This window comes from Geospiza fortis, unplaced genomic scaffold (genome assembly GCF_000277835.1).
Source record: "Geospiza fortis unplaced genomic scaffold, GeoFor_1.0 scaffold275, whole genome shotgun sequence".
In the NCBI taxonomy this organism is placed as follows: Eukaryota; Metazoa; Chordata; class Aves; order Passeriformes; family Thraupidae; genus Geospiza; species Geospiza fortis.
In genome coordinates this window covers 1,964,627-1,976,664 of record NW_005054341.1, presented here as the reverse complement: position 1 = coordinate 1,976,664, position 12,038 = coordinate 1,964,627, and the positions used below count along the sequence as shown (strand labels likewise).

At 42.0% G+C, this 12,038-nt stretch overlaps 1 protein-coding gene across 2 annotated transcripts; it reads right to left on the bottom strand.

Annotated features, from left to right (window-relative positions):
• Positions 1 to 3,481: 3,481 nt before the first annotated feature.
• Positions 3,482 to 11,026, bottom strand: FAM161A (FAM161 centrosomal protein A). 2 transcript variants are annotated; one of them, XM_005422626.2, is made up of 6 exons: positions 10,762 to 11,005; positions 9,151 to 10,326; positions 8,538 to 8,705; positions 6,460 to 6,559; positions 5,876 to 6,027; positions 3,482 to 5,289 (listed from the first exon to the last, which is right to left on the bottom strand). In XM_005422626.2, exons 1-6 carry the CDS (start codon positions 10,920 to 10,922, stop codon positions 4,695 to 4,697), a joined length of 2,352 nt encoding a protein of 783 aa, XP_005422683.1. In that variant the 5' UTR covers positions 10,923 to 11,005; the 3' UTR covers positions 3,482 to 4,694. The 2 variants fall into 2 exon arrangements, with proteins under 2 accessions (XP_005422683.1, XP_030914161.1); XM_031058301.1 differs by lacking the exon at positions 8,538 to 8,705 and having other exon boundaries at positions 9,151 to 10,270; positions 10,762 to 11,026.
• Positions 11,027 to 12,038: the final 1,012 nt, after the last annotated feature.

Here is a 12,038-nt window from a genome sequence, read left to right as displayed (position 1 = left end):
CTCAGCTTGCTGGGCCTGAATTCAATCAGCATTCACAGAGCACCAGGAGAAGGAAGGTTTCAGCCAGGGATAAACTGTGAGTCTGCTTAACAAGCAAGGGATGCAGGAGCTCTCACTGCCCTGGGAAGCCTCACAGTTCTGCAGTATCACAGATTTCATGAGCCCATGGGTAGGTGTGTGTTAGGAGTGGAGATTTTGCAGTGGCACCATGAGCAGCCCCTGTGTGTCAGACAGATGAACTGCAGCACTTTGGGCTGGAATTCTGCTGTGCAATGGCTGCAGTCTCATTTTTGGTTAGAAAACTCAAAGATATCCCAGTTCTTCCATGTTCTCCAGGGATGGCAGTTTGCAGGTCACAGTTCTGGTCTGGGGCTAAGGGGAATGGATTGATTAAAAAACCCCAATCTCTAACAGGTCAGATCCTGAGAACTGTAAAAAGGACCCAAGATCCTGAGAACTGTAAAAAAGACCCCAAACTGGTCCTTTCCAAGTGCTGCTGCCTCACACTCAGCTGTTTGTGTGGCTGATGTGAGAGCTCATTGCTGGAGTAGATTTATCTCATTTTATCTAAGCTGGGATGGTGCCCTTGGCAATTCCAGCCCCTTGGGGATGAAGGTGTCATAGGTCTCCCCAGAGCAGAGCTTAATCAGAATGACACACACCAAAAGCTGATTTTTGATTTTTTACTTTTACTACTTACTACAAACATACTTTGTGTGTCTTTCAACCATCTAGAAAAATGTGGGATGGCATGGAACAGCCATGACAAAGCACAGCAAGTTACCCTGAGAAGCAGGTACACCTGCAAGTATGGAAAGCTGTGTCTGAAATCACCTGAATAACGTGGTTTGTAGCAGCTCATTATCCTGCCCAGCAGAGTTTCCTGCCTGTGCTGGGAGCCTGGTTGCTACAGTTAATCAGCAACCTGCCTAATCTCACTAACCTTCTTTTTGTAACCTGCCTAACTGTTGTGTAAGCTGCTTATGGCACTGAGCCCTGGCTATTAGTGGCAAGTTTGGAGCTGTGCAGGTGCAAATATTTTTATTTTCAGTCCTGTTGACAACAGGCTGTCAAAGTGTTTGTGCTCAGGAAATTCAACCTGGTCTCATGGTGTTAATGGTCAGAAAATAAGAATATTTCTGGCCTGTTAACATCTGCTCCTCTGTGCCACAGCCCCTGGGCCTGTGGGGGGTTGTCCCAGAGCTAATCCTGGGCTGCAGCTCCGTGGGACAGGGATCATGGCTGGCCACAGCTGCTGGGGACACCTTGCTGTCACCTGCTGACCTTCACCCTGTGACTCTTTGTCATGCCCTGGCCCTGGGACCCCTCATTGCTCTGCTGTGATTGTAGCACACAGGAGAGACAGGAATTTGTCTGATGCTCTTTGTAAGTCTTAGTTCATTCCTCAAATTCCTGGAATTCCTATTGAAGAAAGAAGCAATTTTGAGTTTTGCTGGAGTATGCAAGGGTGTTTGTTTGTTTGCTTGTTTTTTTTCCTAAAGCCAAGTAATTACCAAAAGAGATGTAAAACTATAATTCCACTGAAGGGTGAGGAGGACAGGCACCAAACTATTCTAAATTTTACCTCATTTTATCCAATTTATCTGATTTCATTAATGTTTGTAAACCAGCAGCTGCCATATCTTGTAATAATGGACTAAACCAAATGTATTCTGTATACAAAACTCATGTTTGACTTCAGCTTGTGGGCAATGGGGCAGAAATAACACTGTTATTTTAGAAATAATTTAGAAATAATTCTAACACTGTTAGAAATAATTTTGAATAATATATCTTGATCTTTAGAGTGCCTCTTATCTGCCAAGCTCAGGCAAATGTTTTGCTTGCTGCCATTAGAGAAGCCTTGAGGATTCTACATGACACCAGAATTGATTCCAAATCAGGGATGGCTTTAAACATTTGCTTCAAGAATTTGAATTCTTTTCTTAGTCTCTTCATCTGGAGCAGCTGTAAAGGGTAAAGATGTAATAATTTCTTCCTCAAAGGAAAAGAGAGCATAACCTGCTTGGTGTGATAACCATGGACAGGAGGGGATGGTTTCTAGAGGAAGCAATATTGTAAATACAGAAAGGACTTCAAAAAGCACAATATCCCAAACTTCTGGCTTCTTCTGTCAGAATATAAATATAATTATTTTATAGAAACACTATTCTTGCACTTTAAAATTATTTCATGCTACAGTTCACATGCAAAGTTACCCCCTTCTTCCCATGTGGTATTTTAAATCCTTTTTTTTCAGATACACCTTCCTCATTTTCTTTGCAAATTTTTGAACATGTTCCTACTTTTGTGCTGTGGCCATTAATTAAAATATTAAAGACAGAATATTCAATAATCTGTGAGAAACTTTCCTATTCCTCTCCCTCCTGCTAGGTGGCTTCCCTGAAAGCATAACTCATCAGCATTTCTCCTCTAGTGAGCCTTAAAATGCTTCTATCACATCACTTTTGGATTTTGATTTTCCTGTTGAAGTTATTGGGATTTTTTTCTTTAAATACAGTTTTGGCTTTTTTTCCAGTGCTCTCATCCTATTAGTTATTCTGGATTCTCTACATTTAAATCATCCTCCTTGGGGGTGAAAAAAAAAAGGACAAAAAGAGGTAAAATATGACTTGGTTTTTAGGCCAGACTGTTTTTCATCTCCTGACAGGTGTACATGGCTCTTCTTTGTTTAAAATATTTTTTACTGCTGTACTTTGCTTCATGAAGTTTAATTCACCCTGACCTGTGTGTCTCCATTTCTATTCTGTCATCTCTGATTTTTCTTTGCTTTTTTAATTCCTTATTGGAATGTTTATCCCTTTATGTTTGTAATGCAATTTCTGAACAGCTTTTTTGACTTTAATCTCATTATCCTCCCTGCCTGAAAACTCTGCTGCTCCAAGTGATTTCCATAAGTGGTTCCTTTAATACCTCAAGGTTTCTTCACCCATTCATGAGGATCTTTCTTTCAGTACAAAAAGGTTGGTTTCTTTCAGATATTTTGCTAGCACTTTATATCCTAGAAATGCTTCCTGGAAATCTTGGGAAACCATCATCAATTAGATCTCCTTAGTCCACACAATTCTGTTTTTCTTTTCCAGAAATGCTAAAAAAAGCTGAGGCATAACCTCCAAAATCTCTCCTAACCCTTCCTGGTTATATCTTATTTATCATGTTCATTAATTTTATTATTATTAAGGTTTATATTTACAGTATTTAAAAGTTCAGTGACAAACTCAATCAAAATTATACACAGGTTCCCAACCCCTTCTAAAACCTTAAAAAAGCATTGGCTTTGCTACTTTCTGTACATCCACAGGAATTTTAGTGGTATTTTTAATCCCTAGTTTAGTAGTTCAATAATTACATATTTGTTCTTTTAGAACACTTAGCTGAGTGCTGTCAAATCTTAGAAACAGATTTGACTTTTTTCCTTTGAAATCACTTCAAATAATCTGAGAAAAATAACATAATTTAGAGCTCCTCTGCCTCCTTTCAGAACAGGATTTGATTTCCTAAAGGGACAAGTACCATCATTTGTGATTGGTAATTGTGCAACTCCTCAGAGTTACAGAACACTGACAACCACAAGCAAACTTCCTTGTCAAGCAAGGATTAATAATTTCACAGGTACTTTATTCAAGTTTTTAAAAAGTTTCAAATTCACATTAGTTATGTTCACACTTGAAAAAATAAATACAAGTAAGAATACTTAGAAAACTTCCAAACACAGAGAAAGGGTGTAACAAAATAAGGAGGACAAAAGAATGACAGATTTTTTAGCAAGAAAGTCAGTAATAGCAGAGGAAGGGAGTACTGATATAAGAAAAACACCAAATCCCAAACATTTTTGGAGAGTTTTTTGTGGAGCACATGAAGTCCTGAGCAGCCAGTGTGTAAGAAGAGGAATTAAAGCACTTCCTTGCACAGCTTCATACAACTGGAGTTCCCTGAGGTAAAAAGATTCCCCTTTTCCAGGGGTAAAATGGCAATTCCTGCTCCAAAACCTGCCCTGCCTTTGCTGGATTGGAGCCTCAGCAGTTCCACAGCACCCTGTAATTTATGATTAAATTATTGTGTAATTTATTATTAAGTAATGAGGCTGCAGCTCACTTTGGGAACACAGGTGCACCAATGTCAGTCAAGAGTGCAGCAAAGAAGAGTAATACAAAATAAATTATTTTCTTGGTGGAAACTAGCAACCTGAGCTTTCTGACTGGAAAACAAACAGAATTCCTGCACTGGCAGGGCTCCTAAACTAAGAGGTAGAAATTCACAGAATTTTGGATGTGTAGCAAAGCACCAAGTTTCTCTCTGGTGTCTGATACAATTTTTAATAACATATCTTGATCTTTAGAGTGCCTGTTATCTGCCAGACTCAGGGAAATGTTCTGCTTGCTGCCATTGAGGATTCTACGAGACCAGAACTGATTCCAAACCAGGGATGGCTTCAAACATTTGCTTCAAGAATTTGAATTCTTTTGTTTTTCTCTTCATCTGGAGCAGCTGTAAGAGGTAAAGATGTAATAATTTGTTCCTGGAAGGAAAAGAGAGCATAACCTGCTTGGTGTGATAACCATGGACAGGAGGGGATGGTTTCTAGAGGATAACAATAACAACATTGTAAATACAGAAAGTGCTTCAAAAAGCACAGCCAGCAGTGCAAGAGGCTCCTGAGCCTCAGCCCTTCCTCAGTGCCCTTCCTCATCACTGGCCTTCTCCTCAGAGTCATCACTCTCATACTCCTCATCCTCATACTGGAAAGCACCCTCAGCTTCAGGGTCAGACTGAGCTTCCTCTTCATGGGAGCCATCAGACCTGGGTCTGCACTCATCCTCCTCCTCTTCCTCCTCCTGGGAATGGCCATGGGATGGGCCTGCCTTGGCTTCCTCCTCCTCTTCCTCCTCCTCTTCCTCCTGGGAATGGTCCAGAGATGGGCCTGCTTTTGCTTCTTCCTCCTCTTTCTCCTGGGAATGACCAAGTGATGGGTCTGCCTTTGCTTCCTCTTCCTCCTCTTCCTCCTCCTCGCCCTCCTGGGAATGGCCAAGTGACAGGTGTGCCTTGCCTTCCTCCTCCTCCTCCTCCCCCTGGTCACTGTGCTGGCTGGATTCAGGCCCAAGGACACCCCCATCCTCCAGGTCACTGCACTGCTCAAGTGGGGTGGAGGTTTTGACACCTTTTCCCTCCTCTTCCTCCTCCTCCTCCTCCCAGGACTGCTCAGACTGGGGACTGTCACCAGCTACTTCCTCCAAGAACTGAATTTTTTTCACTTTAACCTTGGTGATTCTGAAAAGACAAATTGCATGTGGGGTTTTATGCTCTGGGAAGATGCTTTCCACCTTTATGTAAGCCAGGCCAAAGCCTGGTAGCCCTGGCTGGGGTGGAGCTGGGAAAGGGAAGGGGCACACAAGAGTCTCTTTTTATGCTAAAAAGTTATTAAATAGTATTACTTATATATTCTTTTTTTTTTAATTTCTGCTTCCTTTTAATTCATAACATCAATAGATACTAAAAACTATTCTTAATAAGTTTCACTTAAGAAATCTAAAATTTAAAGGTAGTGACTTACAGCAACCTGCCAGAATTTTGGATGAAAGGAAAAAAACAAGGAATGTTTTACTTATTTTTTTTCTTTGAAGTGCATTATATAACATAACCAGTTTGGTTAAGCAGCTCTCCTCTGTTTTATGAAATAATATTTAATTCAGGAAAACCAATCAAAAATACACACTAATGCTAACATACCATATAGTCATATAATTCCCTGGAAAATACTGAAAATCATTAAAAAACCCTTAAATCTACACATGGAAAAAATTCTAATTATTAGATACATAGTGGGTAAAAAGAAAAAGCCTTCAGTCATCTGTACCTTGCTCTGCCAGCAGTGGAGGTGAAATCCCCAGCAGTGGAGAAATGCAGAGATTTGGTTGCTCCTCCTTTCTTTGAAACAAACTCTGGGCAGATCCCCAGTGCTCTCAGCCTGTTTGAATAATACTTTTCTGCAGCTATTCTGGCATTTTTCTGTAGAAAAACCACAATGGTTAAATGTTATCTAATGCATAAAATGCCTGGCTTTTGATACTTTTATTTACATCAATCCTCTGATCCATTAATTGCTGCTGACAAGTGGAAATGATTATTCACTGCAGGTAAGAATAGCAAAATACTTGAAAATTTTATCCCAGATTTTACTTTTCTGTACCAGCAATGCTTGGTTGTGGTCAGGGTTACTCATGTTGGAACTGAACCAGACACATTTACAACAGTTCTCTGTTCCCTGAGCAAGCACAGCTCAAAAATGACTGATATGTACATGGAGATGGGGCAACAGACATTGAAATAAAGAAACACTGCCCTGAAAAGTGCTTTTGAAACATCTTTTAAAAATGCCAGACCACAAATATCTTACTCAGTATCAGTCAAGATTAATTAGTAGTTCAGAAACAAGGCAACCTGAGTGACTCTTTCAAAAAGCAATGGCATTTGTTTCACTCTTTCTTCCATTTCTTGCAATTCTTGCAAATATTCCTGCCTTCTCTGCTTCTCGTTGTTCCTAAGGGGAGCAGAGCACAAGAGAAATCATGATTAATTTATACAAGGAGTAATTTTCTACAGCAGTTAAATTGCTCATAACAAATTAAATGTTGTCATACTTCAAGATACATTAGAGGTACTGAACAGCTCATCTCTGAAGGAGTCACTTTGGCTAGGCAGAGGCAGGTCCTGGCTACTGGACTTAAATAGAGGCTGAGTTTGGATTCTAGGTATAAAAATTTGGATATTTAGGGATTTTTTACATGCTGATTTCATACAGATCTTCCAGTTGTTGTAAGCAAAGTTAAACAGAATACACCACAGGACATTAAGAGCATTAAATAAAGCTCAGTACTTCTCAAGTCTGAAGGTGAGAATCTTGTTACTTTAGCAACTGCTCACCCAAGAGAGGTGGCCATGTCCTGGATCATGGAACACTTTTCTCCTGAGTTGGTTTTCAAGGGCCCAGTCAATAGAGCAGGAGAAGGAAACTATTGATTCCTAACTGAAATGACCTCTGGGATCACAGGGAGCATTGGATGATCCAGGAGGAATGGGCTGTAACCCTTCCTCAGAGTGGGACAGTGCCTCTGAACTGGGCACATCTGCCACTGCAGGTCAGGCACTTCAGGGCAAGGATGAGATCCAGGGGGGCCTTTACACCTCTGCTTCCTCCAGCCTCTCCCCCTGCCCATCTCTGAACTCCTCACCATGCTGGGAAGTGAACTTCCATTCCTTGCTCTGAATGTCTGTCTGTCTGCCTCTGACAGAGTGTCAGTGTGACACATTCCAGCTGGGCAGAAATGAGCATTATCAGGTTCAACACCTGCACCAGGGAGTGACCTTGCTTTGCAACAGCAGCATTTTACACCCAGACAGGAGCTCCTGGCATCTGATTCAGCTGAAGAGTGTAGTGTGAAATTTGCTGTTGAACAAACCCAGATCACATCTACAATCACCTACTGTGCCTCTTAACTGTCTGTCCCAGAGTCAGCAGGTCACGAGGACACACGGACTATAAAGCTCCTGTTATTAACAGTGTGCCAACTTACTGGAAATTGGGATTTGTGCTTGCTGGCCCAGAATCCTGCCCAGGCATGAAGCAACAGGGGCAGAGCAGTCAGTGCCTCTCAGCATCCCCACATAGCAGCACCTTAAATTGACACTCCTGCAGCAGTACCACCGTGCCAGGCCAGATCACAAACCTCACTAAAGACTTGTTCAGACAGCATTCATTTTTCTTAGGGTTAGTAAAGCAGAAAGAGTTAACTTAGCCCCAAACACGAGGCCAAGCAGCAGTCATGGGGTTAGAGCTGTGTCAGAGCTGGAGCCATCTGGAGTGGCAGCTTACAGCACTCCAAGAAGGCCCTCGTGTTCTTCTCTGTGTCATACACAAAGGGTCTGTGTACTGCATCTCTACTCCAGGGAACCTGGGATCCCATTCCTCCTGAGCACCAGCAGCTTCCTCACTCACTGCTGCTACACTGGGAAGTTAAAATATTCCTGCTTTTATTTCCCTCTTCAGTGGGGACCTGCTGGGACAAAGAAGTGAATTGTGAAATGTTCGCTGCTGCACCCAAGTTGTACCAACACCAGCTCTGCAAGGATATTCTGTATCCACACTGTTCCCTTTCCCTCTGATTTTTATAACCTTTTCCTCTTTAGTTGATACATCAATGGAGAAAACACAGGACTCTCCTGTTAGTGAGTCTATAATAATCTAATGTGGAATATGTATCTATTTCTATATGCTATATATTTCTATACTCTGAGTTCAATATAGGTTGGCAACAATTTCCCAGCTGAAATGCTAAATTTGGCCACTTTTTCTTTCCCCAGCTGCTTGCAGCACGTTTAATTTACCATGTGTAAGTACCTAAACATAGACTATGCTATTTTTTTTACACACTGTATGTTTAACATACAATGCAATCCCAAACCTCTCCTTCTTATTGTTGAATGAGGTGTTTGGGATTCAGGGGAATGCAACAAAATACCTGAATGTTTTTAATCTGGGTTTAGACATCTGAGCTAGGCTCTGATGTGGGTCATTGGCCTCAGCCCGAGCCATCACAATTTTCTGGAATTTTTTCGTTCTTTGTTTCTGCTTGTTTCTGTTCCTTTTTTGTTGTTCTTCCAGCTTCCTCTTTTCCTCAAGGGAATTCCTGGTGGGGAAAATAAACTAAGGCTGAATTCAGTTTAAACCTAAAGCAAGACTTCAAAGGAAGCTTTGGCAAAGATGATTCCAAAGAGAACAAAAGGGTGAAAAAAGGGTTGCTATGAGAGGACACAACCTATGTGCCATTTCAAGGGATTCAGGATATCCTGGGAAACCAGAGTGATTTGTCTTCTTCTTAGGGACATGCTGACAAAAATGCATTAGTGTTCCTTTAACAATAATAAATACTAATTAAATCCTATATTGAAATATTTTAAGATTTATAAGCCCTTATGTTAACAAATTAAATCCTATATTCACTGTATGGAAGAATTAACTACAGATGTAGAAATACCAAAAATAACACCAAATAAAATACCAAATATATACTAATAGGAAAAAAAAATCTACTTTTTAAGTATACATAAAGTAGAGCATCTCCAGGCAGTCACCTCAGGGCTTGCAGCCGTCGTCTGGTGGACTCTGTGGTTTTTGGAGGTTTGGATTTTCCCTCTCCCAGGAGATGAGGGTTTGCCCCTGACTGAGGCTTCCGCCTTGGAGAGGCAAACGGCCACCGTGTTTCCTTCAATTTCTCCTCATCCTCTTGCATGTCCTTCAAGATCTTGTCCTTTTTTGAAGGAATGTATGAAGTACAAAGGTCGAAAGGCTCACAGACCGTGAGGGGTTTCACTTTTTTTTGTTGCAGGAGGCGTTTCTGGAATTTCTCATATAGGAGTTCAAAATCGGGAACGCTCGATTTGATCTTGAGCTTGTGCTCCATTTGCTTTGGTTTGGTGCTCCTGTGTTTCTTCTTTTTGGTGGTCTCTTTCAAGGCCAGTCTGCTGTTGGGTACAGATGAATTTCGTAGCAGCTCCTCAGCTCTCATCCTGATCCTGATTTCCCTGCAGAGCTCCTCCTCCTTTACCTTGTCATGGAAATCTGCACTATAAACACATTTGGGGACTGGTTTTGCTCTGAACGCTTTGATTTTATTTTCAGGCGGGGAAAGGTCTTTTAACTGCATTTTCCTGGCTTCATGCCTTTGCCTCTCTCGCTCAATGAACTTGAAGGGCTTTTGTGTAGCCAGGAGCTGGAGCCTGCTCCTCTCCCTCACCGACCTCCTGCGCTCCTCGTTGCGCTGCACGATGTCCTGGTACAGCGGCAGGAAGACGGCGGCGGGCACGGGATTGGCTCGGAACTTCTTCTGACACTCTGCCTCCTCCTCCAGCTGCTTCTTCAGCAGGTGATTTTCCAGCTCAATCTGTGACTTGGATTTGACGTTCTGCTCTTTCTTCTGAGCTTCTCGGATGGTCATCTGGAAGGGCTTGGGCACGGTGACTCTGGGGGACCACACTTTCTCCTTCTTGTGCACTTTCCTGCAGGCTGGTGAGCTGGGCAGGCTGTGCTTGGCATGGGAGATGTAGTCTTCCAGGCAGAACCCATCCCACATTTTTTCAATCTGCTGTTTAGCAAATGAGGATGATCCAGCTTCGCTGCCGTTCTCTTCAAACACTAATTCTTCATCAGACACGTCCGATGCGCTTGAGCCCGAGGGATCACTCAAGTCTGAGTCTGAAAAGGATTTGTGCAGGTTAAGAGGCTGATATGAACTCTTGTCCCAAGTTGGCCTTGAAAATAAAGGGGGGAAAAAAACAACCTTGGTTTGAGCCAGTCCAACATTGATGCAAAGCTGGAGACTTCCACGCTAAGGAATCATAACTAGAAACAAAAACAAATGGCAGAGGGGAAGAGAAGGGAAGAGCAGCACTCAAAGCAGATCCTGGTTTTAGTACTGATCACCAAGTCAGCATTTCCTGACCTGAGAAAGGCCCTGTGCTTTCCTAAATGTGCTGCCCAATCCCTGCTGCACAGCCACCTCTAAACCTCACAGACCACTAGCAAGGTAATGAGTGCTTCTGTCACCAAAGCTGACTTTTCTCTGATTGTCTGGTTATGAGAGGTGGGGAGTGGAACACTTTCCAGCCCAGAAACACACCCCGCTGTTTTACAGCTGCCTGTAAACCCTTTGGGACTCTTCAGCTAAAAAAAGCCCCCAAACTTACCTACAGCACTTTGGAGAGGTGTCATTTCTCTTCTCCAGGCCTTGTGTTCCTTTTAAATACAGCTTGTTCTGATACATACTTTCCAGTTTTGCCATGGTCTCCATGTGGGCATTCTTCAACTCTTCCAGCTTTAAGTAATACTCTTGATTTGAATTGTACATTTTGGAGAAGTCTATCCACTTGTCACGGTCTCTCTTTGGAGGGGACGCCTGCTTTCTGTTGGTATTTGAATCCAAGTCAAAGCCATCCTAGAAAATATGTTTTTAAATTTTTTCTGCTGGAAGGAATGGGAACAAGGTTCTTAATATTGCTTTCTCCTAATTAAAGTCTAAGGAATGGTAAAGTAACACAAATAGAGATACCTGTATACAAATGTTAATGTAGAAGTACATGGAATAATCTTATTGCATATTCATTTTTATCCTAAGGCTCCTATTTAAAGCCTGTAAAGTCCCAAGTCTGCCCTGTAATCAATATGTTTATAACAGGAAATATGATCAAAAGGACTTACCAAAAGAAAAAAATTAACTATTTTGTAAAGTGTAATTTTTCCTTGATTACTATGCAGCTCTAAAAATGCCTTTATTTACAAGCAAACACAACCTTCTCTGCCTCCTAGTTCCATAACCACTCTAAAAATAAGTCATTAGAGATGTGGTGCATTAATATTTATGCCATTGCCATAACTTACTGTGAAATGACAGGGATTCTGCACAGCTTATATTTCCAATACCGTTTGTCAGCTTACAGCTGTGTGCAGTTAATATTCTTTAAGCATTTTTAAAGCTTACACAAGTCAGAGACGTTATTAAAGCCAAGTTAGTCAGCATCACAAAAGCTTCATTTTCTAAGCAAAAAAAAAAAAAAGTCATCGGCCGGTTTCTTCATAAATATAATTAGAGTATTACTTTTCCACACAGGGGTATTTTAATAAGCTCTGATATTCCAAAAAAAAAAAAAAAAAACCAAACAAAAAAGAAAACAAAACAAAAATCTTTTTTTATGTTTTGTCAGGTTTTCACTGCAAAAATCCTGAAGTGTTGGGATCCAGCACCCTGCACCTCCCCGCTCGTTCCCTCCCCCCGCGGAGCGGTCCCAGCCCTTCCCGGGCAGGGCAGGGCAGGCAGTGCCTCCATCTGCTCCGCAAGCGCATTAAAGGATCGGCGCTGCTGTGCCCGGGCCATCTGCCAGGCGTCCCCTGCCTGTGTCTGTGTGTCTGTGTCCGTGTGTCCCCTGTGCCCGGGAGCCCCGCGCGGTGCCGGGGCAGCGCCGAGCCC

Coding starts and splice junctions, on each gene's coding strand:
- FAM161A (XM_005422626.2), bottom strand. CDS start 10,922: ATGTACAATTCAAATCAAGAGTATTACTTAAAGCTGGAAGAGTTGAAG. Junction 10,327..10,761: donor ACCTCTCCAAAGTGCTGTAG/GTAAGTTTGGGG, acceptor TTTATTTTCAAG/GCCAACTTGGGACAAGAGTT. Junction 6,560..8,537: donor CCCAGATTAAAAACATTCAG/GTATTTTGTTGC, acceptor TGCTCCCCTTAG/GAACAACGAGAAGCAGAGAA.